The sequence below is a fragment of the Oxyura jamaicensis genome, chromosome 15 (genome assembly GCF_011077185.1).
Source record: "Oxyura jamaicensis isolate SHBP4307 breed ruddy duck chromosome 15, BPBGC_Ojam_1.0, whole genome shotgun sequence".
NCBI lineage: Eukaryota > Metazoa > Chordata > Aves > Anseriformes > Anatidae > Oxyura > Oxyura jamaicensis.
The window spans coordinates 2,852,091-2,878,690 of record NC_048907.1 but is presented as its reverse complement, the minus strand read 5'-3'; the positions used below and the strand labels follow the sequence as shown (position 1 = coordinate 2,878,690).

Below are 26,600 nucleotides of genomic sequence, written 5' to 3'. Positions count from 1 at the left end.
TATGAGAAAAATCCTCCGTAGTATGAGACAAAAAACGTCCTCTCATCCAGATCGAAGTATTTGCTAAGTGCTCAGTCTGTAGGATTTACGCATTTAAATTTACACAAAATGTTGCATCAACATTTTTAACTATGATTAGTAAATGACTAAGACATATCAAAGTTTATACAGATAAGTAAGGCGCAAACAAATTCTTTTTTAAATAGAAACCCTACTGATTTCTCCCTACTGAGGCACCTTTACGTGTGCTGCTTCAACACGCAGTCATAAAACTATTAAAAATAACTTTTTGTGTTAAAAGCGCTAGCTGCTGCCAAAGTATCACAGAAAGCACTTGTCAGATTACAGCGAGAAAACACCAGGATCTGGCAACGATTAGTAAGTAATTGTGAATTGTGTCTCATTACCTTTGGGGTCTTCTTGGGCCAGCTGACCACAGGGACACCCGAAATGGCAAGATTTTGGTCATCATCAGCATGTTCCTTCAGAATGTTCTGTTGCGAACGAAAAGGTCTTTATTAACCAGAGAAATATTTTTCCAGCTGACGAGCGCGGAGACTTACAGAACACAACACCTACCCTGATGAGAAGGACTGACGTGATCCCTGCTGACTCGTTACACCTCTGCGAGCTAATTTTGCTTCAGAGCTTCCGATTCACAAAAAAACTCGCTCGTTGTTAAAATGCCAGAAGTGCAGTTTCTTGCACAACAGACAGCAAAACCAACCAGCAAATCGCCTCAAACATCACGGATTTCTTTAAAATCGGCGTGTCCAGAAGACACGGCAGTGCTTTCCAGTGGTAATGCCAAGCATTAGCTCTCCCTTTACACTCTACTCACTAAGACCCAAGCAACCAGCACACCCAACATCCCCACTGGCCTTCCTTCCTCACCAAAGGGCAGGCCAAGCTGTTGTAACCTAATTCGCTTCACCCGATCGGGTAGGACGTTCAGTTTCCTGAGTATTCACTAAGAAACCATCTGACTTGGGACAGGATGAAGGGAATGCGTTGCGCTGCCTTACGCAGCTTCTGCTGCTGAGAATCGCTCCCATCGCCGCACAACCCAATGCAGAGGTGGGGAAGATCCCTTTTAGGTGTACTCGGCGGTGCCGCTGAGAATCGTTCACCCTCCCCATGACTCCCCACACACTCACTAACCTCGCCACAGAGCTCTTCAGGTGGAGTTCAGCAGCTGAAGATGACGACAAACGAAAACCCCAGACAAGGGGGATGCTGCTGAGCTGCTGAAAACTGAGGCCAAATAAGCACTAAGAGGTTAAGGAAGAAAAAATTGCTCCAGCTCCACAAACAAGGGCAGCAGGCTGGGAACTACCTTGTAAAGAAATTTGGAGATAACCCCAGACAAGGAAAGTCAACACTGTTGCTCCCAATTACACTGACTTCTCGAAAAAACCTTAATTAGACAACAACAGGTACCAGGAACTCTTAGCACCACCACCGCCGGCACTCTCTAATTTAATAATTAGAAATTTCACACACTATACAAAGAGAGCTTAAAATACAGGCGTTTTTAATAGGAAACACGCTTGGAATTTATATTATTTGGAATTAATTGTCTGCCTAAGGCCGGGCGTACGACGGCCCCGTGCCAGACCCCAGCAGCCCGAGCACCAGCACCCAACTCCAGGCTTGTGTCCCTGATGTGGAGCACAGGCAGCAAACACCCAGCCCCAAAAGCTACCAGCTGCTACAGCCAGGTTAATTAATGGCAAGTTAACTAACTCCTGAGCATGCAGAGCAAGGCTAAGTGAGCACCTCCATTCCTGCATCCCCTTTGTATCGAGGCAGCAATCACCGCGATAACTGTGAGCGCGTTCTGGAAGTCAGCTTTCAGTCCTAAAAATGGAGAGGGCTTGGTGTTTTTATAGCAAAGCCCACATTCTCCAGAGCAAGACAGCAGCTTGAGAGCCATATAAACAAAGGACAAATTAATCCCTCTTTACTTTGTTACTCTTAAATTTGGAAGTTTGTGAGACAGAAAACCTTAACATTTCCACTCATGACTGTCAGAAACTCCAAGTTCAATAGCAAGCAGAGCATATTCCAGGAACTTGGCAGGGTACCGAGGGTTTCTTCTTATCGTATGCGTCACGTGAAAATATTATCCAAGAAGAAACTTAAAACTCTGTCAGTTTATCATAACGGCCAGCTGAAAACAACGGGTGTCTCAGCAGCAGAACCATAACCAAGCCACAGCTGCGCTGATTGGTGCCAAATGTCAGCACCCAACAGGCTGGGGGATGCACACTTCACCTGCTAAAAAAATAAAACAAAGAAGATAAAGAAAAGCCATGGGGCTTCAGTTAGACAAACAACACCATGCTCATCCAGCACAGGACTGCCCGATTCACTACACTTGAAGGCTGTGGTGACAACGGCAGGTATGAAGGAAAGAAACTAAGTGTGTAAGAATTCAGCTTAGCCATTAATTTCACAAGCACAGCAAGGAACGACTCCCCTGAAATGCATTCAGTAAAGGGAGTGTTTTTCTGCCATCAGAATAAGAATGGGCTAAGATTTCTTGGCAAGAAAAAGTAAGAACATATTTCAGTAGATATCATCTGTCTTGCACAGGAATCTGCTGCTGCTGCCAAGGAGTTGCGGATATTTGACAAACTCTGCTCTGCAAACTGAGTTTCTTCTGCCCTAATGGACTTCAACAGGCCCTTCGAAAGAAGGGCAGCATTTTTGCTTTGAAGTGGGGAAGGTCTGTGGCATTATTAGGAGGCAGATCTCACAACCCTCTATCCCAACAGCAGCAAAGGAATTACCTTCCTGCTAGTCACACAACAGAAACGCCGGGTGCTGAAATCAGAGCCTGCACGCAGACAGCTATCACTGGCAGTGTTTAATGTGGGATGCAGACTGCTCAGCTTTACCTGTCTTGTGATGTGGGGTGCGCAAGCTACACCAGGGTATGAGATGGTTGATTCTCCATTCGCTTCTTCATGCCTGAGTCCACCCCACTTGCATCTTTAGCAGGCTGCCGTACCGTTTGGCAGCTAAACATGGAATGGAGAAGTGGCACGATGAAACTCTTCCAGTCCCAAGGGTCACCATCTAAGAATATTTATTCCTTGGTTATTTTTTTCTTCTCTTCATCATCTGTTCACTCTAAGCATTTAACTGTTCAGTAGCTACTTCATTTTTAAATTGAAAGGCGGGGAACAGGCATGGTTGGGGGCACGGAGGGATGGAGAACAAGGTGTGACTGCAGGCTGTGTGCCTCCAACAGGTAACACCAGCAGCTGGGATGTGGCAGCAATGGCTGGAGCATCTCCTGGCTGCTCACCCTGCCACCAGCTACACGGCCAAGCCTTCTGTTCCTCTGTCGCTTGGGACAGCTGAGCACCTCAGGGAGGGGATGTTTTACCTGGGCAACAGTTTCCCCTCACATGTGCTGCACGTACACACTCACACAGAGCCCAGCCGCAGACATTTGGATACAGACAATGCTGCATCTCCTCTGACGATTGTTCAGATGCCATCTGCTAGGGAGAGAACGTTGCTGTCAGTAATCGCTGCTCGGAGCCTCTGAGAAGCTCCTTTGGTGGTGAACACAAGGCTCATGGGACACAATTCCCATACAGCAGAGCTGCAGCCGACAATTCTTTAATTCCTTGTTTGAGCTGACGGAAGAACTGACCTGCTCCTCAAGTGAGGCCTGTGCTGTGCGCCGCCAATCAGCCTCCCTCGCCTTGCTGCACGCCATCGATCATGCTGATAAATGGGATCTCAATCTGCAGAGGCATTAGCTGGACACTGCTGGATTGCTGGGTCCCCACTAGATAGTCACAGTTAGTTAGGAGCTTAGATGACATGTGAGGAATTTACACGGGCTTAGATTAGTTTTCACTCTCCCTTCCCATAAGGAAAATAAATGACTTGACTTCAGAGAGCCTCACCTACTTGACATTAAATAGCTGCGTATAGCTGTAGTTGTATTTACCACCAAGAGCAGTAATCCACTCGCCCATCCTTTACCATACCCTTGCTTCAGACAGGAGAGCATGAATTCTTTATGAGTTACCCTGAGTTGTTCTGTAAAACTTCACATCACTGGATAAAATCCTTTCCTTTCTCCAGTTTAACCACCCTTGTCCTGTTTTCTGAAAATTAATTATCTTGCTGAGGCACAAAGACTTGCACGTCATACAGAAAAGTTCCTGAGCGTGTTTCCTTAAGAAACAAAGCTACTACAATTAACACGGGTTTAATTTTCTTCAGAAAGAAACTTGCTTAAGACTTTCCAAGCAGAGTAAGAACTTACCGGCTTTCTGTCAGAGCACGTTCTTGCCATACAGTTGTTAAAAATAACTCAAGCGGGAGCACTAAAAGGGGGCTTTTTAGAGGCTGCATCATTAATACACCACGTGCACAAAATTCAGGTTGCCCATGACACAAGCCGAATACAGCCGAACACAGTCCCGGCACACAGGATCTGCAAAGCCAAAGCTCTTCCTACAGGATTTCGGCCTCCATTCAATCACACATGACGGGTGCTCTGGACATTCATCAGAGGTGAGGTAAAGGTGCCAGGCTTCTGCTCACTCTACTGCTATTGCTATCAGCAAAATCCCCACAGTATTTTCTGTTCAGGTTGGAAAACTGGTAGCAAAGTAAGAGGAAATATGATTTTGTGGTCAAGGAGATGAACACCGTTCTGGGAAAATGGACTGTATTTCTTCCTCTGCCATTATGTCTCCATGTGACATGTAGCAAACCTTTTAAATCAAGTTTCCGCAGGCAGTCAAGAATTACGTGCGCCTTCTCTCCTCACGCCTGGCTTGGGAACTGGATGCTAAAGCTCAGAACTTCCATGCTGCAGGAACCTTGAGCAATTACAGTTTCAATACCGTTACAATTTTCTTTTGCAAATATCGTTCTTAAATAACGCTAACTGTTCCAAGAGGCACATCAGAGGCGTGTAAAAACAGCCCCTGAAATTACGGTCCCTTTTATCTTAATCTCTTCGCACGTTAGTTCCCTACCTGCGAACCAGAGATAACAACAGCTCATCAATTACCACTCGTGAAGCACACGAGTACTGCGGTGACGAGCACCGCTGAGCACCCCAGGGAACATTCGGATCACCGTGTTCGGCCGCGGGTCTGAGCAGCGTGCCGTTCCTCGCACACCCTGCACAGCAAGGACAGAACGCAACGCTGAGCGGCCGCATTCAGCACGCCGAGCAGCACAGTAACCCTGCGAGGACCGTTACGTTAGAGGTATGCTCAAGGGGCTGAAACCAGTCACTTGGCACCTTTTCCATCAGTGAGCTCTGTCCTTTGAAGGTGGAAGCCCTAAACACGCACCGACAGGCTTGGTTTTGTTTATTAAAGCCAACGAACCTACTGCAACAAACTTTGTGCTTCGGTATCGTGTGGATTAGAAGGAGGTAGGGCGCTCCGGCTGCACCGTGTATTTTCTGGCACGACTGACGTGGTGACAGGGAGCAGTCCCCGCAGGGCTGCTAGATGGCAATGAGACGCACCTTGGCGGTGGCTCTCTCGGCCCCCTTGCTGGCAAACAATGCAAAGGGCCACGTGGGGAACTCCCGAAGTGAGCAGCAGCGTAACTCAGGCAACCACTGGTCTGAGCACAATTCACCCAAACTGCCCCAACTCTTGCAGAGCAGCCGGCAAGGAGACAACGGAACTGCGGGGGGAGTTGGGGAGGAAGCAGACTGGGGGGGTTGCATTATTTACCGTGCTGTACTCACTCTCATTCTCTGAAAATTGAGGGCTGCCATACACGTGGGCCCGCTCTGTACGAAGACGGGTAAGAAAATAAAGTTCTTTAACAGTTCTTTAGACACCACTCAAGAAAACATTTGTCAGTCAACGTCCTTTTGAGAGTCTTGCCCTGACTAATCAGTGCCAGGCTCGCCCAACATACAGAGGTGACTGCAGAGAAAACAACTCTGCAGCATGTATGTTTAGATGTGGTCATGGGCTCTTGAACCAGCAGGGAACCATAAAGATCCAGATGTTGGGCTACATCCTGATGGTTACAGCGTGTGCTGGCACGGGATGCTGAGATGCAGGCAATTTGCTGTGCAATTATCAAAGGAGATGGAACATCGAGATCACAACTCTGCCAAGATGAACAAAAGAAGCTGGCAGATGCCCACTTAATGCTGGTTACAGCACGGTATCAGCGAAAGTGCATGACCTGGACCTCTTTTCTTAAACGTCCACTCCAAGTTCTCCACCTCTGTAGCTAGTGAAGCTGCTCTGGAGAGGGATGAAGCAGCCCTGCTCCTAGGCGCTGCTTGAAAGCAGACTCCCATATGGCATCTTGCCGGGTTCCAGTTAGAAGTGTCTCAGTGCATGGGGGTACGTCATCAAAAGAGCACGCACGATCGCACCCTGAACATCTGTACCATCTATCAGGTTGTACCCCTCCCCGGGATCTCAAGAAGGGGCTGTTTATTTTTAGGTGGAACTTGGTCTGTGCTCGAAGCTCGGAAAAGTAACGCTACCGTGCCTTCTCCTTCACCCCAAAGCCAACTCCTGGTTGGGAACTTTCATTTTGATTTCCGACTGGAATTTGACTGACCACAAAGCAAGCCTGCGAATCTTACTGCCACGACCGTGGGCACGCACACCACTTTCGTACACAAAGCAGCCGATTTTGCAAGAAGAGACTTTCTGAGCTCTTGCGGTTTACCGAAATGAGTGCCGCGTGTCACACTTGCAGGCTCCAAGACTGCGGAATAAGCTTCCACTGCACGTTGTGTATGCACAGCCTTCTTCAGCTAGCTTTGAAGCCTTTTCTAAGCAGCTGTTGCACCAGCACTACAAAAATACAGGCTCCCCCTTTACCGTATAAACACACGTTTTCCCCTCAGACTTTGGCTTACGCAGCTCCCGTACAGAACACACGCGGCTGAAGAATCACACCCTGTGCAGCAGCAGCACAGAACTAGCAGTCCAAACACAAGATCTTGAATTAATACCAAGAGTTTCAAATCAGGCCGAATTTCCATGGTATCAAATCTATCCGAACTAGAGGACAATTTTAGCCTTACTTAACAAGTAGGAGCAAAATGCCGAGTATGCTGGTCTCGGCTTTATTTCAAACACGTTAATATGCCTGTTTTATACGACGCGAAAGCAAGATGCAGAAAAGCTAACCACGTAGTTCAGAGGGATGCTGCAGATCAGAGACTGGAAGCAGCAAGGCTGTGCTGGTCTTACGGACACAGGGCCAGATTCCTCCTGTGAGGCACCGCCTCCAGCACGCTACAAATCTGAACAGAAGTTGTGGCACTAGTGGGCATGCACTCCTCACACCGCCTCCAAATCGTACCGGTGGAGAATAATTATCAGCCTATAGAGGGCAATGGAGGAAAAGAAAATGAAATAGGTGGGGAAAAAAAGGAAAGAAAATGCAACGGAAAACGTTTGATAATCTTCTGCATTAAAATCGCATATTTTGTACGTGTCAGATAAACTCCAGGAAAAAAAAACTAGAGCAAAAGGGGCAAATTAAGACTATAAATATAAGCAGACTTCTTGAGGTACAATATTTACACACGGCCCATAACAAGTGCCAGGCCATGAAAGGATGTAAACTTTTGGCCCCCGAGCACAGCTGCGACAGTCAGAAAGGACCGCATCAATTAAATCAGGCTGCAAACAGCTGCCTCCCCAGTGCAAGGATGGCTTTTGTCAGAGGCATAATTTCCCTCAGCACGGCACAGCAGGCTGACACGAGGGGGTCGCTCCACACAAGCTGCCACCCCTACACATGGCAGAACTTCGCCTCCTGACCTCCTGCTGTCTCCTGTGCCCTGCCCACAGCGTACGGTTTGTGTGGACCAGCAAGATTTCACACCCACCTTCATGTCCTCCAGGAGAGCCTGCGGATCCTCGATGCCTTCCGGAACGCACTTCTTGTTCTCTGGGAGAGATTCAAGCTTTTCCACCAGGGCTTTTAAACCCTTCAGTTCAAATTCCGTGAGGTGAGTCCATTTGGTCGAAACTTCTGTAGCTGGAGACCCCGTCGGCGTTTTGGGATAATCCGTGGGGGTCGTTGATTTCACACTGTCGTCTGATTCATTAGACAAAGTTCTTTTTAGGTACCTCATGACTGTGGCTTTCTGTTTTCTCCCTGCACCCTCCTTCTCCTCCGAGTGCGTGCTGTTGGGTGAGGAGGAGCCATCCACCAGGGATTTGGAGTTCTTATCCAAGCTGTCATCCTTTTCCTCCTGGATATGGGCATCACAAGATTCTTCATCCATGTCTAACCACGAATCCGATGAGTAGCTATCTATGCTGTGTTTTCTTCTTGTATCTGAAAGGTAGAAAAAGAACGCTGAATCTTTACCCAATATAGTTTAGCACTAAAACACGTGCATGACCAGGAGCTGCCTATTTAGAAGTGGGCTGGATGATGCCCTTGGACATTACTCGATAAGCGTGCAAAAGGAATGAGCTTTATTCAGCCAATTGTGTTGTTCCTGTTGTTTTTAACACTGGTTTTGGTTTTGGTTAACATCTGCTCAGTTCAAATGGCTGGGAAAAATTAAGGGAAAAATTATGCTTTCTTCAAAACTTCAACCTTCTGCGCCTTCGACTAAGAGTACGCCGAGCTCTTAAGTCACATACACTGAGTTTTCCCACAAATCCAAAAGACCGGATTCAGTAATCTTACAGCTTTAAATGAAAGTCAGCAAAGAAAAAGGGAAAATTATGGGGGGAAAAGCATGTCAAAATGAAGCACATCGTCACTTTTACGCCAGCTCTGCACAGCAAAAAATCAGCTTCCCAATACTCTCTTTGCAAGCACCAATTAGTAAAACCAGAAGTACAACTTGTTACTGCACAAATACGCAGTGCTCCTCTGAGACAGAGGATTACAGTTATGCTTACTTCACCTACAAGAAGCCTAAACACACTGGGAAGTGCAAGGACTGACACTCACGTGCTATTGTTTTACTTAAGGCAGTCCCTCATACATTCTAGGTACTTTTTAGGAAAAAATTTAGGAAAATTTAAATGCAATTGTCTGTGTCCAAAGAACTATTAATCTTAGTTTTAAACCAGCTTTCCCCTAAAAATCCCCGCTGTTGCCCAACTGCGTGCAATCAAGCACTAAGAGCAACAGAGGAAACTAGCAGCCAGGACTCTGTCCGACACAATTTCCCTTACTAAGTGAACACCACTGAATGCAAGCTAGGAACAGCAAGAACTTGGGTGGAAAACACAGTTAACACCAGCAACACCCAGTTAAGCGTTAAGTCAGCGTGGATTTTAACGTTGACTGAGATGGGCTGGAGATCAAGCTGTAGACAAAAACACTCTGCAAGAGAAATGGAAGTCGTACAGAAAAACGAGTTAACAATTAATGAAAAGTTTCTTTCACAGCTTCATTTGTGTTTTGTTTTTGTTTTTTTTCAGCAAGCCAAAATCCTGAGGACTTGCATGCTTTGCTGTGCAGTAGTTTTGGATTAGGACTAGGTGAATCATGCTGAAGGAAGGATTAAATGAACATTAAAGAAAGCTCAGCATCCGGTTGTTTAACAGCGAGGCTCAAAACAAATGTCGAACCCAGTTCCAAGCTGGCAACTTGATTCTTATCACAGAGAAACTCCTTGTCTCTTACATCTTCTCACAAAACTCATGTTATTTGTCATCTAGGTAACAAAGATTAACAGGCAGTGATAGAGTATCTGTCCTAGGGCAGCTGCCCTCCCGGCTTAGCTTTGCAATCTCACGTAAAAGCTCTGTAAGGCCGGGTGCACCTCTGGGCATTAGTGCCTGAGGAACGAGTTGGCCACTTTATCCTTCAGGGCAAGCATGCCGATGGCACAGTGTGAGCAAAAACCAAGGACTGCTGTCCAAACTGCTCCTTCAGGCACATCTGAATTTTTCCTCAGAACCAGAACGGCCATAAAATCGCTCCTGAAAAGCGTATTTAAGCTAAAATGCCTGTGAAAAAACAACACCCATAAAAAATAGCAGCAAGCAGCAAGGCTGCTCTCAGGCAAATGCAGCTCCGTGCACAGCAGAGGCGAGCTTCCTCCCTGCGTCCCTCCCCTAAAGCTTCCCCTGGAAGCAGCAGAGCAGTCGGCTTGGCGTGTTGAGGTGGGGGCACGCAGCGCCCCAAAGCAGCTCCTCCTCTCTGGTCTGTGCTGGTACGCCCCCACCACGCTGCTCTTCGAAAAATAAACAGGATTAGCAAATACCTTAACCAGGACGTTTTGAAAACATGAGGTTATCCAACTTATTTAACACTGCTTTCTCCTTTGTGCACGGCAGCTAGCGCGCTTACCCGCCTCAAAGGGCTATGTAATCAGCTTATGTCATTTTCCCATTTTACAGCTGAGGAAACAGATGCTTGGGAGAACGAGTCGCTCATTGTCACACACCAAATCTAGGGCAAAACCGGGAACCAGAGCGCGGACAGCTGGGTTCAGGGCTGGAGCCCGTTCTCTAGGCCACGCTGCCTTGGTGATGCATTTGACAATTAACTGACTGAAGCACAGAAGCCCAGTCTAGGTGGGAGAAGAAGCCAGCAATGAAAGAGAAGCAGGTGAAAGTGGGTACCCCTGGTGCAGCGCCACTGACTGAAACTGGGGTAAAACTGTACAAAGAAAATTGTGCTTCTGTCTTCCTATGCTGCGGCTCTGCTGAACACGAACTGATGGATGGCTGGGAGTGGGGCAAAGCACGAGCGTAGCCAAAGCCTAAGGAAAGAGGAGATCACGTTATGGAGGTGTGAATAATTTACTGCAAGGAACTCTCGGGCGCTAAGAGAAAACAGCCTTCGAGAGAGCACTCCACTTTTTGTTTCTTGCTCTAGCCTAATGAAACAAAAGGCAAAAGAGGAGCGGAGCATCGCAGCATCCTGGGGACTGTTCCCACGGGAAGCAGGCACACGAGGGGCTCAGCAATTCAGTTCTGCCAGCAGCTGCTGCCCCCTGCTACCGGCTGCCTGCACAAACCAGGCACTGCTGGGCCAGCTACACCTGGGTACAGATAATCAGCAAATGTAATCAGACACAAAAAATAATCCAAATCTGACCTGAAGATGAATGAACCATCACCAAACTAGTGCCTGTTCTTTGCCAGCCTGACAGTTACACGATAACTGGCCTAACTTTACCCGTGCGGATGGGGCTTGCTGATAACCTGAGGTGCATCGGCCCATGCTGGAGCACCAGGGATTTGGGCACTGTTAGTCCATCAGAGTGAGAGTGGACGGCTTTCAGAGGGCAACCACCGCCTGCTACTGTTACTAATTTAAAAACAATTTAAAAATTCCAAGGGAATCAATAATGGATGGGCAATGGCAAAGTGAGGAAGGTTCAGTTTCATGTTTTCAAGTGTTTCGGTGTAATGCAACATGCCATGATTTGTATTTATTCATTGTAATGAAAACAGTATCTGACTCACAATTACGATGCTCTACACTTCTGTCCTACATCAACGAAATCTGCATTTACTTTGTCAAGAAGTGCATCTTAAGCACTACGTTACCAGGGCTCCACTGACTTACAGGATTTTAGTTTATGAAGTGTCCCCATGGAAAGGAGCTCCTGCTAAGCACAACTCTGGTTTCTCCTCCTGATCCAAAGCCCCAGCCAATACCCGCTCAGGACTCCAGTTTTGGAGTGGTTGGCCACTCCAAGATCCCACCCAGCTGAGATAGCCCTAAAAGACCTTCAACGCTCCCCATCTCGAGGAATAAACCACGTTACACAACCAGTCAGTGACAGAACGCAGTGAGGAGAAGCAGCAGCAGAGGCTTGACCACAGGACAGAAAGCTAGAAAAAAAAGCTGTTCAGTTTTTTTCCCCTACAGCAATTCAATTCCCTGTGGTTCTGGGCAAATCACTTAACTTTCCCCGCAGTCATCCACTTGTACAAGAAAGATAATTATCCACAGTTTCTTTCATTGCTGAAAAGTCACTTGTATTACAGAACTTAAGAGATAGGGAGGGGGGTGAGGTATAATTACAAAATCTTTCTGAACTCTTTACGGTAGTCCAGTGTCTAATATCTACCTTGCCGTTCCCAGTTTCAAACCTTGGCACTGTGGCTTGGGAGCAGCGGTTCCTATTGGTCTGCTAAAGACAGAAACGACGGTTTCATTAGCAGAAAAAAAAAAGCCCTGAGCATACTGGAAATGTGTTGCTGCATGGAGCACCTCATACAGAAATCACTCGATGTAGTCCAGTACCTGTTTACCAATAAGCAAACCCATTCCATCCTCTGAGAAGGAGTGGGAAAAAAAGAAGACATGGCTCCTTCACCATGCCAGGGGGCACATTTTCTTCACCCATCAGGTTTAATACACAGTTAGAGCCATCCTGTTAAAATTTCAGCAATGGGAATCTTAAAAGCTGCAGGCTACAGAGAAAGTGTATTTCTGATAGCCCAGTATTTTCCCCCAATTACTCTTTGTCAGCTCACTCTCCAGATCCGAATCTCGCTGAAGGTCAATTGTGGCTGAAAACATCCAGTACAGACTCATTCATGGTAAGCGTAAAAATAATGAAGACATATCCCTCCTGAAGCAGCACGTGTTCAAATCTAGGTGGAAACCCACATAGGATCCCCTTCTGATTTCAGCTGGCAGGACAAATGTCACAGCTGAGAGGGACACGGAAAAGAAAAAGGGGGAGAAAGAGAGATTGTGTGCTTTTACAGCAGCCTGTGATTTCTGTCATGTTGTCATTCCCCTGAGTGTTTGCCCTTCTGTGGAAGAGATCAGAGAAAGAACGCTCACTACCTAGGAGGCAACTGCCTGAAATCTCATCCTGGGTCTGAAGAATGGGAAAGGGAGCCACAGAGCCTTCCTCCAACTCCTTTAGAAGGGCAGACGTTTTCATTTAAGGAGAGGAACACTCAAGGTTTCAGCCTTACCTATGCTGAGGTTGGGTTGTTTTCTGAAGGTCTGCGAGTCCAGACATTCAGGAAACAGAAATACAAACCGTATTGACAGAGGTGTCACAGGAATAAAGAGGAGAACTGGATTTCTGTTGACTCTGTGAAAATCACCACCCTGTGAATCTTAGGGCTCACGGGCAGCATCCTGCTCTCTCTCTGGAGGATGTCCTCATCAACCAGTAGCCATCTCTGCAGCTTCTGAGAGCCAGCAGGAACACTGTATCGGAAGGCTTGTAAGGAATGAGAGCAGCACAGCTTAGGGGTGGGGAAAAAACAAGTTCTAGAACCCAAAAGAGAAGTTATTAAGTAGACGTTTACAACAAAGTACGTAAATTTATTCATTTATTTTTTTAAATGAAAAATAAGCAGTAGAAGCACTGATTCTTCAAGAGAAGTTTCTGAAAATCAATGCAAGGATGTGAAGATTTTTTTCTCTGAAGCCAAGGAGGACAGAAGACAATTAAATCTATTGAGGGGCCTGCAGGGAAGTTAAGTACTTTGTTTCATTACTCTTTAAGGAGAACGACGGGAAATTCTTCGTCAAGGGATACTCTCTCATGGGAAATCAAGGCATTGCTTGCAGATAGGAAAGTCTCTAAGGAAGAGAAGAGTGCGTAACAATTTAAGGACCTTAACAGTTCTGAAGAAAAACTTCAAAACCAAAGCAGTGGGGTTTTGGAGTAGCAACTTCATTTAGATCTCCCATCCCATAGCAGGTGAATGATAGCAAGATACAGACACCGCAGGACAAACGAGTGTAATTCAAGGACTGAAGTTCATGGAGATTTATTTGAGTCAAGAGGCTGGACACTGGGACCAGTTAGAAGAAAGACAAGCAAGTATATGAAATGGCATTACTCAAGCAAAACAAAACATCACGGCTCTGTCAAGGTAAATGATGTCCCTTTCCTCCTGCAGAGAATTTGATAAATGCCATAGTGAAAGATCCAGTAGGAAATCTGGGCTGCTGAACTGCAATCTCCAGCTAAATAATTATTTTAAGGTTAAGATTTTGCTAAGAAATAAAAAGCGAGTGTCTGACAAAGTATGAATCTGTCACTCCTGGAGAGAAAGGCCCTGGATGTCAATGTCAGAGATTTGATCAGCATGCTAATACCCTGAAGTCAAGAGACAGCCGGCAGGTGGATGAGCCACACGCTGTCAGCGGATACCACTTGAGCACACTGCAGGAACCGATTCATTCAAGACAGCACCAACAGCCCAAGGTCTGCCCAGGCAGACACTCCAGCACCGAGCTGGCACTAGCAGCCTTGCAGCAGGGCCGCGGGTTAGATCAGCTCGTCGGTCCCACCGATAACAAATGTGTTCTTTTTAGGGAAGGATTCATTTCAGTCAGGTCACCGAGCTGATTCAGCTCATGGGGCAACCGCACGATCTCTGGGGTTCGCAAAACAGATTCATCTTCTGAGAGCAGCATGTTTCTTGTATTAGCTTGGAACCACCATAAAACCACGCTGAATCAACACGTAAACAGCTTAATATTCACCTTCCAGCAGGCCAACAACCAAAGCCACCACAAAGAGACAAGAAGAGCCAGAAAACGTTGCCAGTTTTGCTTTTGCCGATGCCTTTGAGGTTGACACTCTTTGGTCATGCAAAACAATCCTTTTCCCTCTAGATGCTGGACAACTGCAGTTCCCAGTGAGCTTTGGTATGATTTCAGCCTCTCTCAGCCAGTAACCGGACTGAGACACACTTCACGGGGATCACCAACCCATTATCAGTCATTACCGAGCTGGGCTTGAACTCACATCGGTCATTTCGCTGGAAAAGGTCCCATCTCAATATCCTGAACCATCCACTCCCCACATCTAATTTGCTCTGCAATTACACCTCGGTGATCTGGCACCCTCACCCTGCCGGCAGGAAGAGCCTCTTTCCATGCCACTGCTTTTGACTTCGGGACGTTGGTTCTGTATCTTCCAAGGAACACAGCTGCCAGCTTTGTTGCTGCTTTTTTGAAGAGCAGATCTACGGGGCTGATCTGTCCTTTGCTCGAGGATGACCCTACGTAACAATTCTTCCACGTGGAATTCCTGCTTTACCAATCCCTTCTGATCGGGGACTCACGGAGCAAAGCCACAAAACGCGTAGTACTCAAGTAGGTGCTTTGGTGCTTGTGTTCCTTTCGGCCATTCTGTGCTTAAAAGCAGGGGGTAGCATGGCCTGCCACCTTGTTCCAACACAGGGAAGGGAAAAAGGGCAGTTCAGAAAGGCAGCAACTGGAATTGCAACACACTGATGTAAAGCTCGCAGCAGCGCCAAGCAATGCCTTCCCGCTGCAGGCACGTCCATCCATCTCTGCTCCGGTCCATTTTCAGCTGATGTTTTAAAGGTTCCTTGACCTCCCTGCGCTGAGGTTATAGATCACGTAGATTTGTGTAGGAGTTTTCTTGGGTCTGGTATTCTCTTGAAGCAGAAGTCAGTCACCAAACAGAGAGAATTAAAGTCAAGATTCAAGAAAAGAGAAGAGAAAGAAGCCAGGTATGGTGACTGTAACACGTTCTGTGGAGGAGACATGCTATAAAAGGACTAAATATCCATCCTACCAGAGCACATTTGCAACGCACACATTTCTGGCTACTAAGGTACTGTGCCAAACACAGCAGTAAATCCTCAGCTGTTTGGCACATCGTCTTAACACAAACAGTACTGAAAGCAAGAAATAGATGCGTCCCAAAATCGTTTTTCTGGGATCCACTTGCTAAGGAATGCTCAACAAATATCATTCACAGTAAGTTGGTACTTCATGAAAATGCTTCAGAGCCAAAACCTCCTCACCTCAAAATAAAGAAGCGGTTGATCAGAATTCCTACAATTCTCCAATGCAATTTAAAATCTCTGCAGAAACCAAAGCAACCAAAGCCTAAGGTGCTAGCATCGGTTCTGAACATGCGCTCGGAGGACTCGCTCACCAATTAGCACCGGGCTCACTCACCAATTAACACCGCGCTCACTCACCAATTAACATTGATTCTCTCTGGTACTCTTTGCTGAGGTGGCAGCGCTGGGTCACACAGGACACGTATCTCTCCAGAACATACCAGCACATTTCATAGTAGAAAGGATAACGGAATTTGGCGTGCACCTGAAAGCAAGATCGAGACCGTCAGTCCACGGGGAAGGGGGGAGAAGTTTGCAGCACAAGGGCCAGCCATCATTCTCATCGTGTTATCACGAGCACACACAGTATGCAGCAGGGGGAGGGGAGGGCGGGGGGAGCCGCGTGAGACGGATGCCTTCAGCATACAAAGCGAGGAGGCCGCCTGCCTGCCTGCCATGATAGCATCATTTCTTGGTTCACTAATTTGTATCCTCTTGGGGTGGCGGGAGAGGAAAGGGTTTGTGTTCTTGTGAAATCATGAAACTGACGGATGGCCCCCACGGCATTCTTTACCTTCTGTATAAACATAGGGTGGTCACATACAGATGTTAGTCACTAAAATCCAAGTTAAAATAGAAGTGGTTTATTTCATTGCCAAAGCACCATCACATGATTTTTTATTTATTTTTTTTTAATCAAAATGGCAGCATTACCTAAAACGACTCAAGCAGGAAATACATCTTTTTCCAATTACCACCTTCCCAACAATTTGATTAAACAAATGAACAAACACCAACGCTTGATGATCAGTATACACATTAAAAGCAAAAATCCCTTTTGTGGTTCACACCTCCCATTTTGGTAGCGAGCTAACTTTTGCTACAAACAATACTGAAAGCGGGATTTTGACAAAAGACATTTTTTCTTTCATCTCAGACCTGTTCGTACACAAAAAGCTGATTCTGTAATGTTATCTGTTTGTGAGATCATTTCAGATTCAGAAGAAAACAAAGTGGGTTTCCTCGTCTTTCCCAATAGTTTTCTATCCACGGAAGGTCACTACACCAAGGAACAATCTAAGAAGGTCCCCAGATGCAAGAACATAAAAATATTGGTTGTGATTTGTTAAATACAGATGCCATGCAACTTGCACGCACTTGTACTTGCACCGTACACTTCTTTTTCTCCTGGTGACGCAGGAATTGCATTTTGCAGGCTTGCATGCATTGCACTGCTATTTAGGAACCGCTTTAAGACATGTTATGGATTTTAACTGTTCCCCTCGCCAAAAGGTGTCCACTCATATTTAATGAAAAGCTGGACTGCATTAGAAACAAAACAAAAAGAGAAACCACCACCCTGCCACACGTCTCCCAGAAAGCTGTGAGGTTTGAACAGACCCTGGAAACTCAAATCCGGTCTGCGAAGCAGGCCCAGTCTGCACATCTGCCTGCTGACACCTGCATCCACTTGGGCATGCCAAAGACTTCGCAAGAATGCCCATGCTTGAAAACTGTCCCCAGGGTGGGCAAAGAACTTGCCTCTTTAGCAGTGGAGCCACGTGTAATGAAGGGAGAACACGCTGTGTTGTCCCACTGCATGCATCACAACGTAGGGCTTTGCTATTCCATGGCAATTCCCAGCAGTTAACATTTCTTAAATCCTCCACAAGTGGAGCCGGCAAATCTGAACCGCGTGGTGCGATGGGTCACGCATCCAGCAACGCCGCAACTTTTCAAATGTTTCCCTGTTGTTTGTTATAAAGAACAGATACCAAAGAAAAAAAAAAAAAAAAGAGAAAAAAAAGGAAAAAATAACCAACCAGCCCACCAGCATCCCCCGAAATGCGAGAACATTTAACCCCAGGGCCTTTTTGCAGCGGAGAATTTCTTTCCTTCGGTTTAGTCGTTTGTCATAAAGAAGAGCTCGAGTCACGTATCACTATTACGGAACACAGGGGAAATTAGCCATGCTAAAATATACGCTAATAAAGGAACTCAAATTTTTCCAAGAGAGCACTGCAGGAAACAAAATTTGCAAAGAATTGACTTACAAACAGGAAGCCGCCTTCCACCCCTCAGCCTTCAAAAGGTTTTCAGCCACATGCCTGGGAATATTAAAGACATCATTGCTCAACATTTGTTGTCAGACTCTGAGCTTCACCAAATTTAGTTGTTACCAATGTTAATTCACTGTGAAAGACAAGGCAGTAATGCATGCAGTGCTCCCGTTATGTATATCAATCTTTAATATTCAATTTGAGTTCCTAATTGCCTCACTATCAATGTTCCAGCCCACAGCAAATCCCTCCTTGCCTCTGTAGCTCACTGTTTGCCTGAGAAGGCGCTGCCTTTGGAGGCCTTCTGAAGTAAGAGCGACCACATCCAGCACGAGATACTGTGCAGAGATCTGCTGTGCCCTTTGCCGAGTAAGTCTAACTAACGGAGCTTTCAAAATCTTTACAAATTTGCCTTATGAAGAAGCACAGAGAACATTACTTATGACACCCTCGAACATTTATTAATTGATGGGTGTGAGCTGTGTTACATACAAGTCCATAATTTTTCCACTGTATAGTCACGGTCAAATGAACTCTTTTTTGGGGGGAAGTTACGTGATTAAAAGTGTCCTACCTGGTACGGACTCTGCCAGAGGACTAAACCCCCCAGCAGCAGGGAAATGGGCTACATCCAACCAGCATTTCCAGCTCTAACTTCTATGATTAATAATTTACAATCCACAGAATATTTATTTTTTAATTATTCCTGTACAGTGAGAAAACTCCTCTCTGGGGTACGATCTCTTTCCTTAGTTCAAAGTGAAAGAATTTCGGAGACCTGTATCTCCCTCCAAAAGCAAAACAAAAACAAAGTGTAGGAAGGCACCAAGTTTCCTTAAGAAATTATTTCTCCTCCACAATATCCATTAAGGTCTTGCTTCAAGCACAAACTCTACTTGTATTTAATCACCCTAATCAGAATCTCGAAAAACATACGATTATTTACTAAATAATCCATCTATCCGCTTCAAAAAGTTCCAGAAAACCACATCAGTGGCAAACCCCGTCATCTGTGAGTGACCCCCGTACGTCTGCATTCCGAGTGCTCCTGTCCCCATCCACGTTCCAGTGTTTTAACGCCGTTAAATTTAGACGAGTTGGGAGTGAGTTTGACACATTCTTCCTCTTCGGTAATGTGGAGCTGTAACACCCCTGTGCCAAGATGATGAATCTCTGCACGGCAGCCTGCTCTGCAGTTATTCAAGCTGGTCTAGCAGCGAGCTAAACAGCTTGGCCTATTTGACTAGCTGTTAATTGGCCTCTAGGAAAGCCAGACTGCAAAATGAGAGTCTCTACAAACTGTAAGGCTGGAGAATATTTGTTTACCTCAATTGCACATTAGGAGCCGTTTCCCAACAATAGACATGTTTTTTATTACTCCTTAAAACTATTTTTAAATGGCTATAACCCTCTTAAAAAGTCTCCCAGGGATTTGAGAAATTAAGCTAGAATAAGCATGACAAGTATATAAACTAGGCAATTTTATCAGGCTGTAAATCAGCATCACCGTTTCAACCATGTATTTATTCTTGTCTTAGCTGCTAAGACAATAACAACTACACCTAGCATAAAAATGACTTTGAATATCAGCAATCAAAGATGATTAAGCATTATATAGCAGCTTTAAACACAGCGAAACCTCCATAAAATTGCTCTCTCCAAAATGAAGAAGGGAAGCACACCTGTATTACACTTTGATTTGAGCGTGGCAAATTACTTCGTCAATCACATCGTGTAATTTACTTCTGTGCTATACACAATGGAAAGATCAATACTGATGAGAAACTCATTTGCAGTATGTTCACACTGCCAAATTTGTGTGAACTACATACTGCACTGAGCCTGCTATTCTAGCCCGTGGATGAATAAAATTATTCGAACAAAGAAATTACAAAATTTGATTGGCAACGCAAATAAAGTAGTACGCTCTGGAATTCTGTTTTGAAAACATTTACCCCCTTCAAGATTCCTGCGTGATATTTATAGTTGTTTTGTGTGCGTTCTTATTTCTAAATAACAGTATTGATTTTGCTGCCTCTTTCTTATCAAATTTCTGTGTGCTTTAGGTGCAAGTCTTCTATTTTCTGTCTTGAACTTCTTGCTAGTCTTCGACTGTTCGCACAGCTTTGTTGTTACACAGCTGCATCCTAGCACAAGTTTGTGAACAAAGGCACGGGGCTGGGCAAGACGCAGCGCTGGCACAGCACCATCCAGGTGCTGAAACTGTCACTGTGAAGTTGGGGAAGTTCTGGGTTGCTGGCGTTCGTTAGTCTCTTTTAAAGCACTCAAGTATTTCTTGGAGGGAAAATTATAAAGAACTGCAGATACTTCGAAGAAAAATAAATCAAACCCGACAAGAGTAAAGATCTGATCTGGGACTTCCAAATGGCACAGAACCCCTTTCCAAAAAGCGGTGACAGGACGTTATCGAACAGGCAGACATCACACCCACTGAGCCTGCCCACAGGATCAAGGTAGTAGTGACTTTTCGAAGGCACTTCACTGCAGCTGCCCAGTAGGTTCCTAAAAGTTACCAGAAAACTTACGGGGCAATCTGCCTCCTGGTATAAAAGCTCAGGAGATCAAAGCTGCCCCCAGTTTCTCAAGCAGAAGGGCCTGACATGAAGAAGCACTACTGAGCAGCTGCAACTCTGGTAAAATGTGCGTGGCCTTGGGTTGCTCAGGTCCTGTGGGAACAAGATGCCAGCTCTTCTTACGTCAGGAAAAAGAGCGTTTCCCTTCCAGACATCAATGGAAATAAAGAAATTGTCTCTTCCATTCCTGTTCCATGTGCTAGCACCCTTTGTGGCAACAACACGCCTCTCCTTTGGGCAGCTGCAGCACACGTATCCAGCACGTATTGCTGGTTCTTACAGCCACTTTCTTAACCTCCCTGTGCCGAGCTCCTTTGTTGAACTTAGCCACAGCTCAACTCCGGCCGCAGGTCCTTTTCCTGAAGCACTCCTACAGCTCAGCTCATCGCCCTTCTCTCTGTAAAAGAAGCCAGTGAGCCCCTTCCTGCTTCTGCCATCCCAACTTTTCCTGTTCAAATTTCTTTCTTTCTTTATTTTTTTAAAGACACTTCACATTCTTGCCTTGGGAACACCAGAGCCAAGCTGAGCTCCACTCTGGCTTTCCCTCTACTTCTGCCCTCTGCTGCAGTCCCTGTTCTAAATTTCTTCTGAATTTCAGCTTTTGTCTTCATTCGTCTTCCACTAGGAATTCATTCTTCTACTTAAGATCCTTTCTCTTCCCTACAGTCACTGCAGGAAACCAACCTCTCCCACCACCGCTTCGCAATGTGCAGACTAACAGGCCCCGTACCCCTGCGAAGCACGGGAGCACTCTCTTCCCAACACAACGCTGGCAGAGAGAGGCTGAGGGGAGGACACCCTTCCTCTCACTGAGCCAGAGATGTCTTTCGAAACAACACGTATTTGTCCCAGACTAACGCACTGTCACTGCAAGGAAAGTGATCTGGGGCAAAAGCCCACTTGGAGCCAGAGCTGTGCCCTCCTGTAGAGGTGAACACAATGAGCCGACGTTCAACGCGTAACATTTTAAGATTTTTTAGTGAAGAAGCATCACAGCTTCCCGCTGTGTGTTTGGCCAGCCCAAATCTCCACAAACACTTGACCTGGCGCCTGTGCCTGCGGTCTACCAGCACTGCCACAGTGCAGTGCCTCCAGAATAGCCAGCCACAGAAAGCCCCATCTAAATTTGTACACACACTGGTCCGTTTTTACATCCAAAGGCCACGATTGCCTTGCACGGTTTATTTAATAGCCTAGTAAAACAGTGGCACTTCCTTCAGATGCTGCTGCTTTATGGAACTGCGAAGTACATGACAGCTAGGTGTCAAGCTTATTAATCAAGGGCATCATTTTCACTCCTCGAGGCTGCACAGAAACCTCCTCCAGATGTAGTACTCTGCTACAGCCAGGTGAACGTCACCTTCAGACTAAAGCCCCAGCCCAGACTCTTGTTTGTCCCGTGAAATTCTTGCATTGTATGGAGTCATTGTAGGAGAAAATCCTGAGAAGCACAGCAGATGATGTTTCATAGGAAACTCCTCCACAGCTTTCTCAGTTCAGCTGTGGACAGTAGAACCACCTTAGTTCCATTGTTCTCCCGCCCTGGGTGTCCATTCCTGGGGGTCAGCAGGAGTGTACTGGTACAAAGGAATTGGCCTGTAAAGGGCAACGTGCTTTGTGCACGAGGAAATTTGTTTCTAAAGTTTAGCAGGCAGACAAGAGATACAGAATGGACATGTCTGTTGGACGCAGGGAAAAACAGATGTGTACAGGTCACTAAAAATCGCCAACATTTGAAAGTTTTGTTATTTCATGTTTACCTCTCAACAATTCTGGCATGGAGATCCCAGCAGTTCTTGTTTCTCAGAAAGGAGTAAGGGGGGGGGAGAGAGAAAGAGGCAGACCACGGTCACAAAGCACTGTTTGGTTAAGAAGAGAATCAAGTGTCCTTACCCTTGTTCTGTCCTCAATTTCATAGATGCGAAGCTGCATGGGAACATTAAAGCTATGCAGGATATTTCCACCAAACACCAGAGAATCTACCGGAGTATAAACCGCGTGTATCCACCCTAGAGAGGGAAAGCAAAGATCTGAGAACGCCTCACACTATGTAGCATCACAGAGCAATTTACAGACAAATTTTAACAACCCCATAAACCCCATTCTGAGGGGGGAAGAGAAGTTACGTAGTGAAAGGTTAAGTGGTATGCTCAGAGCCACGCTAAGCCTAATAATAGCAGAAGGCATCTCATGATGCACAGTCTCACAACCCTCTGTGTGCTGAGTTCTTCTATTTATCCACAGAACGGTTTCAGTGTTTACTGAGAGCACGCAAGCTTGTGACTCAACCACATCCATGACTAAGAAGTAAACTCAGCCTGCTCAGTGCACTTGGCTCTCAGATGATCTCCTGGCACCTCCACTGGGGCTGCAAATCACGTTTGTGGCGGTGGTGGGCTAGGGCTGTGGAACCGGACTGAGTCACATCCAACTTCTTCCACGCCAGCACCCGAGCACACCTCTCCAGGTGTCAACAACTTCAAGTTATTACCAGCCCTCCTTCGGAGGTGAGAGTTTTATATTCTATTATCAACTTCCTGAAGCAGCAATTGAAAATCTTTTTCACTGCCAGCCCCAAGTTAAAGGACTTAACGTTTCGAGTACCCGTGATGAGGCTGTTCTGACCCTGTCCTGGAAGGGCCGGAATTCATTTCACCGGCTCCACAGCAAGGGAAGAATTTTCTGCCGTAACAAAAATCCAGACGCAGCAATTCGGGCAGCCACACGCAGCTCTTCTGCTTCTGCATTGTTTGCTTGGTGTGCCAGCAGACGAAGGCCTGGCTGTGCAAGATTGTAGCCTCTGATCTCTGCGGTGAAAGAGGGATTGATCCTGCTAATGATCTGGGACCCACGGAGACCTGACGCTTTTTTTTTTCCTGATTTTTAATGAAAAGTATTCCAATTTATAAACCAGCAGATAAAAGCAACAAAAGGGGCGGTCAATTTTCTCCTAACTGTGCAGTACTTTCCATTAAAGCTCTGGTGGCTTTCCTTCACTTCAGGATCAGTGTGGGAGTAGGAAAATGCTGCTCAGCCTGAAGGGTTCTCCAGCTAGCAGCCACAAGAGCCTTCCGAGCCTTCCTTTGCAGCAATCCCTAGACCCTAAGGGCCTGCAGAGGCGCACCTGAGAAGTCCTCCAGCCCCAGCAGATGGCAGAACTGCAGCTTTCATTTAAGGGCACGTTGGCAGGAGAGTCAGGAAGGAAAAGAAATCAACATGAGAATTTTCTCCCTGGAAACATCGCTCTGGATACATTTTTCTGAACGTCAACATCACAGAAAGGTTGAGGTTGGCTGGGACCTCTGGAGGTCATCAGCTCCAACCCCCCTGCGTGAGCCAGGCCACTGAGAGCTGCGTGCCCAGGACCACGTCCAGACAGCTTTGGAGTATCTCCAGGGATGGAGCCTCCAGAACCCCTCCGGGCAGCCTGTTCCTGTGCTCAGTTTACAACTCTGATTCCACGTGATAAATGGGATGCAGAGAAAAACACAGGTGGCTCGTGGCTCTGGCAGCTCTAGGTATTATCGCATCTTTCCTGCTCCAGCCCGTATAATTTCAGCTCCAAGCCACTATCATCCAGCATGTTTATTACTTCCAAATCAAGAATGACCAAGGATTTTTTTTCCCCTGTAAGGGTAGTACAGCAACTGTGCACGTCAGTGACATGAAAACACCTCACAGTTAAAGCAGTTCATCACCTCCCAGGAAATACATCAGCCTGTGCTAAGCACAAACTACTGCCAAATAAGTGATACTCCTGATCCTAGTCTTTGGGAAGGAAAAAAGATGCAAGGTGAGGGAATTTGGGGCTTCCACGAGGTAATCAAAGACTTGTGCAGTTTAGGGGCTGCTGGGTCCCCGGAGCTGACTTACTGGGTAGGTGGTACAACTCGGGGTCAGCTTGTGTGATGATTCAGCTTGATTGTCAGTTGCAGAGATGAACGAGCTGAAGCTCCAACAAGTGCAATGACTCGTCCATGGCCACACGGCTGAGCGGTGGCAGAAGACAGGCCACAGGCAGCCAGTTACCAGCAGGACCCTGAGGAGCCCTCACCGCTTGTTTATACCACACGTCGCCCACCATAAATCAATGCACACACAGACTGGCAGATGCAACAAGATATTTTAATGGAATCATCAACATCATTCTAAACACAGCCTGTTATCCAAGATTTACAGCTCAAGTAAGAAGAGTAACTGAGCTGAGACCCGGCTCTCCAGACACAGGAGAAGTAAAAAGGTAAAATCCTTCATTTTAAGAAATAAAATGAAACACCATCAATGCTATTGTTCTTCAAGTGTCTGTTCTTAACATAACCCCACAGCAGCCTCTTCCTACCAATTCTATTTCCTCATTGAAAATTTCACACTGGAGTGCAATCAGTTTCATTTTTTTTCTTTGCTCTTTGGGTTTCAGTCTCATCACAACTTCCCTGACCTCTCAACTCTGTCCCCATCAAATGTCAAGGCTCTTTGTGTTAACAGCCTCTGGATTTCCTCGGTAGCAGTCCCAATACAACTGAGAGAAGCTAGAAAAGACCAATCAATGCCCGGAGCCAATGCTCAAAAAAAAACCAACGGTGTCCCAGACCTGACAAAAACTCAACAGAAAGTTTAATGAGCATAAACGTAGTTCCAATGTTGTCCTTACAGAAAAGCTGGAAGAGGTGCAAACTGAAGTCTTCCCTAAAATATGTGGGACAACCTCTGGTTCTGCCGATCAGACACGGAATTCCCTACTTATGTTTCTAAACCAGGCAGCTACTCATTTAACAAACAATTAGTACCTCCAACTGGCAGATGCAAACTCCTAACTTCAGAGCTAAGCAGTAGGTCCTTCAGGACGCACGTATTTCTAGTAAGGAGACTGAAAATACCCTTTTGTTTTTATGACACAGTTCTCAGTATTTTTTACAATCCAGATCTCAATAAGGAAGCACTGAAATCCACCAGAAATCCATGAGGGCCAGGAAGAAAGTTAAAATAAGCCAGCGACCAAGCAACACACAGACTGCCACGTAGCATAAAGCCCTTGGAAGTCGAGTTCTCTACTCCCACCTAAAGCAGAACGTAAGACAATTTCCACGTGTGGCTCAGGGATGAGAAAGGACAATGCCGTGGGTGCTGTCCCTTCGTGGAGGAACAATGTGGGAGCGTGGAGCTAGGCACAGAGCCGAGCCCTGGGGACACCCTAACTTCTCCAGCAGTTCATTTGCTCCCAGAGGCAGGATCCAGCCCACAGCCCCTCTGCCAGCGAGAGGTCGCAGGGCTGACAGAGGAGTCTCCTGCTGGCACCACGGATCTTGGCCACTCGGCCGCTGAGCATTCGTCAGTCACACTATCCCAAAATAGTCACAGCTCGCCTGAGGAACAGGGAATATTGAGACTGCAGAGAGACAAGCACGAAGAGGTGTGTTCCGGGGACGTGGGACACTGCAAGATTAGACAAAAAAAAGCAGGAAAATACAGAAAGATTGGCACAGAAGCTACAAGGGAAAAGAAAACCTCCTGGTCTAATATTAACAAGACTGTGTACGGAGAGAAACCGAAGACACCAGTACCAGAAGTAGGAGGAAAGAGATGAGCAGAAAGCAGGAAACACTTCCCATGAGCATAGTATATTGTGGAAATAAGCTCTGAGAGCAGATAAACTTGGATGGCACATGCCATTAATTTCCACAGCTTCGATGCAAGCACGACTCATAAATAAACCGGGAGGAGGACGAGCGCTCGTTGTGACCGCTAGCTAACAAATACGCCCACGTCGGAAGCTTCCCAGTTATGGAGGCTTGTAAAGGGGAAGAGGAACCTCCAGAGAAGGAGCGTGTAATCCACAAGACAACAACGAAGGCCAAGGGGAGTGCTTTGATATCATCCACATCAACACACCCTGCGTGTCTCACCTTCAGCTCCGCTGTTATTTTGCTGGATGGACTGACAGGTTCGGGGACACGTATACGGTCACATCACCCTGCATACGGTCACATCTGCTCACGTGTGTCTGAATCTTTCAGGTCTCACAGCAAAATCTTGCCACACAGCCTCCAACAGAGACACCTCTGAAGGGAGAGTCATCAATTCTCTCCTCAGCAGCTGCTTTCTGCTGTCTACACCAACCCAGGTACTCCTGCACAACCCTGCATGTTCCACGGGTTAGCGCGAGACAGGAGATAACA

The 26,600-nt window shown here is 46.4% G+C and overlaps 1 protein-coding gene across 21 annotated transcripts in view; it reads right to left on the bottom strand.

Annotated features, from left to right (window-relative positions):
• KDM2B (lysine demethylase 2B) overlaps window positions 1-26,600 on the bottom strand; it is a 107,743-nt gene that overhangs the window by 35,996 nt on the left and 45,147 nt on the right. For 20 of the 21 annotated variants that reach the window (XM_035340555.1, XM_035340551.1, XM_035340553.1 and 17 more), the window contains 4 exons: window positions 22,318-22,433; window positions 15,909-16,035; window positions 7,871-8,325; window positions 408-494 (listed from right to left, as the gene is read on the bottom strand). In XM_035340555.1, coding sequence (XP_035196446.1) covers window positions 408-494; window positions 7,871-8,325; window positions 15,909-16,035; window positions 22,318-22,433 — 785 coding nt within the window. The remainder of the gene's footprint in view (window positions 1-407; window positions 495-7,870; window positions 8,326-15,908; window positions 16,036-22,317; window positions 22,434-26,600) is intronic. The other variant, XM_035340548.1, reaches the window with a different exon arrangement.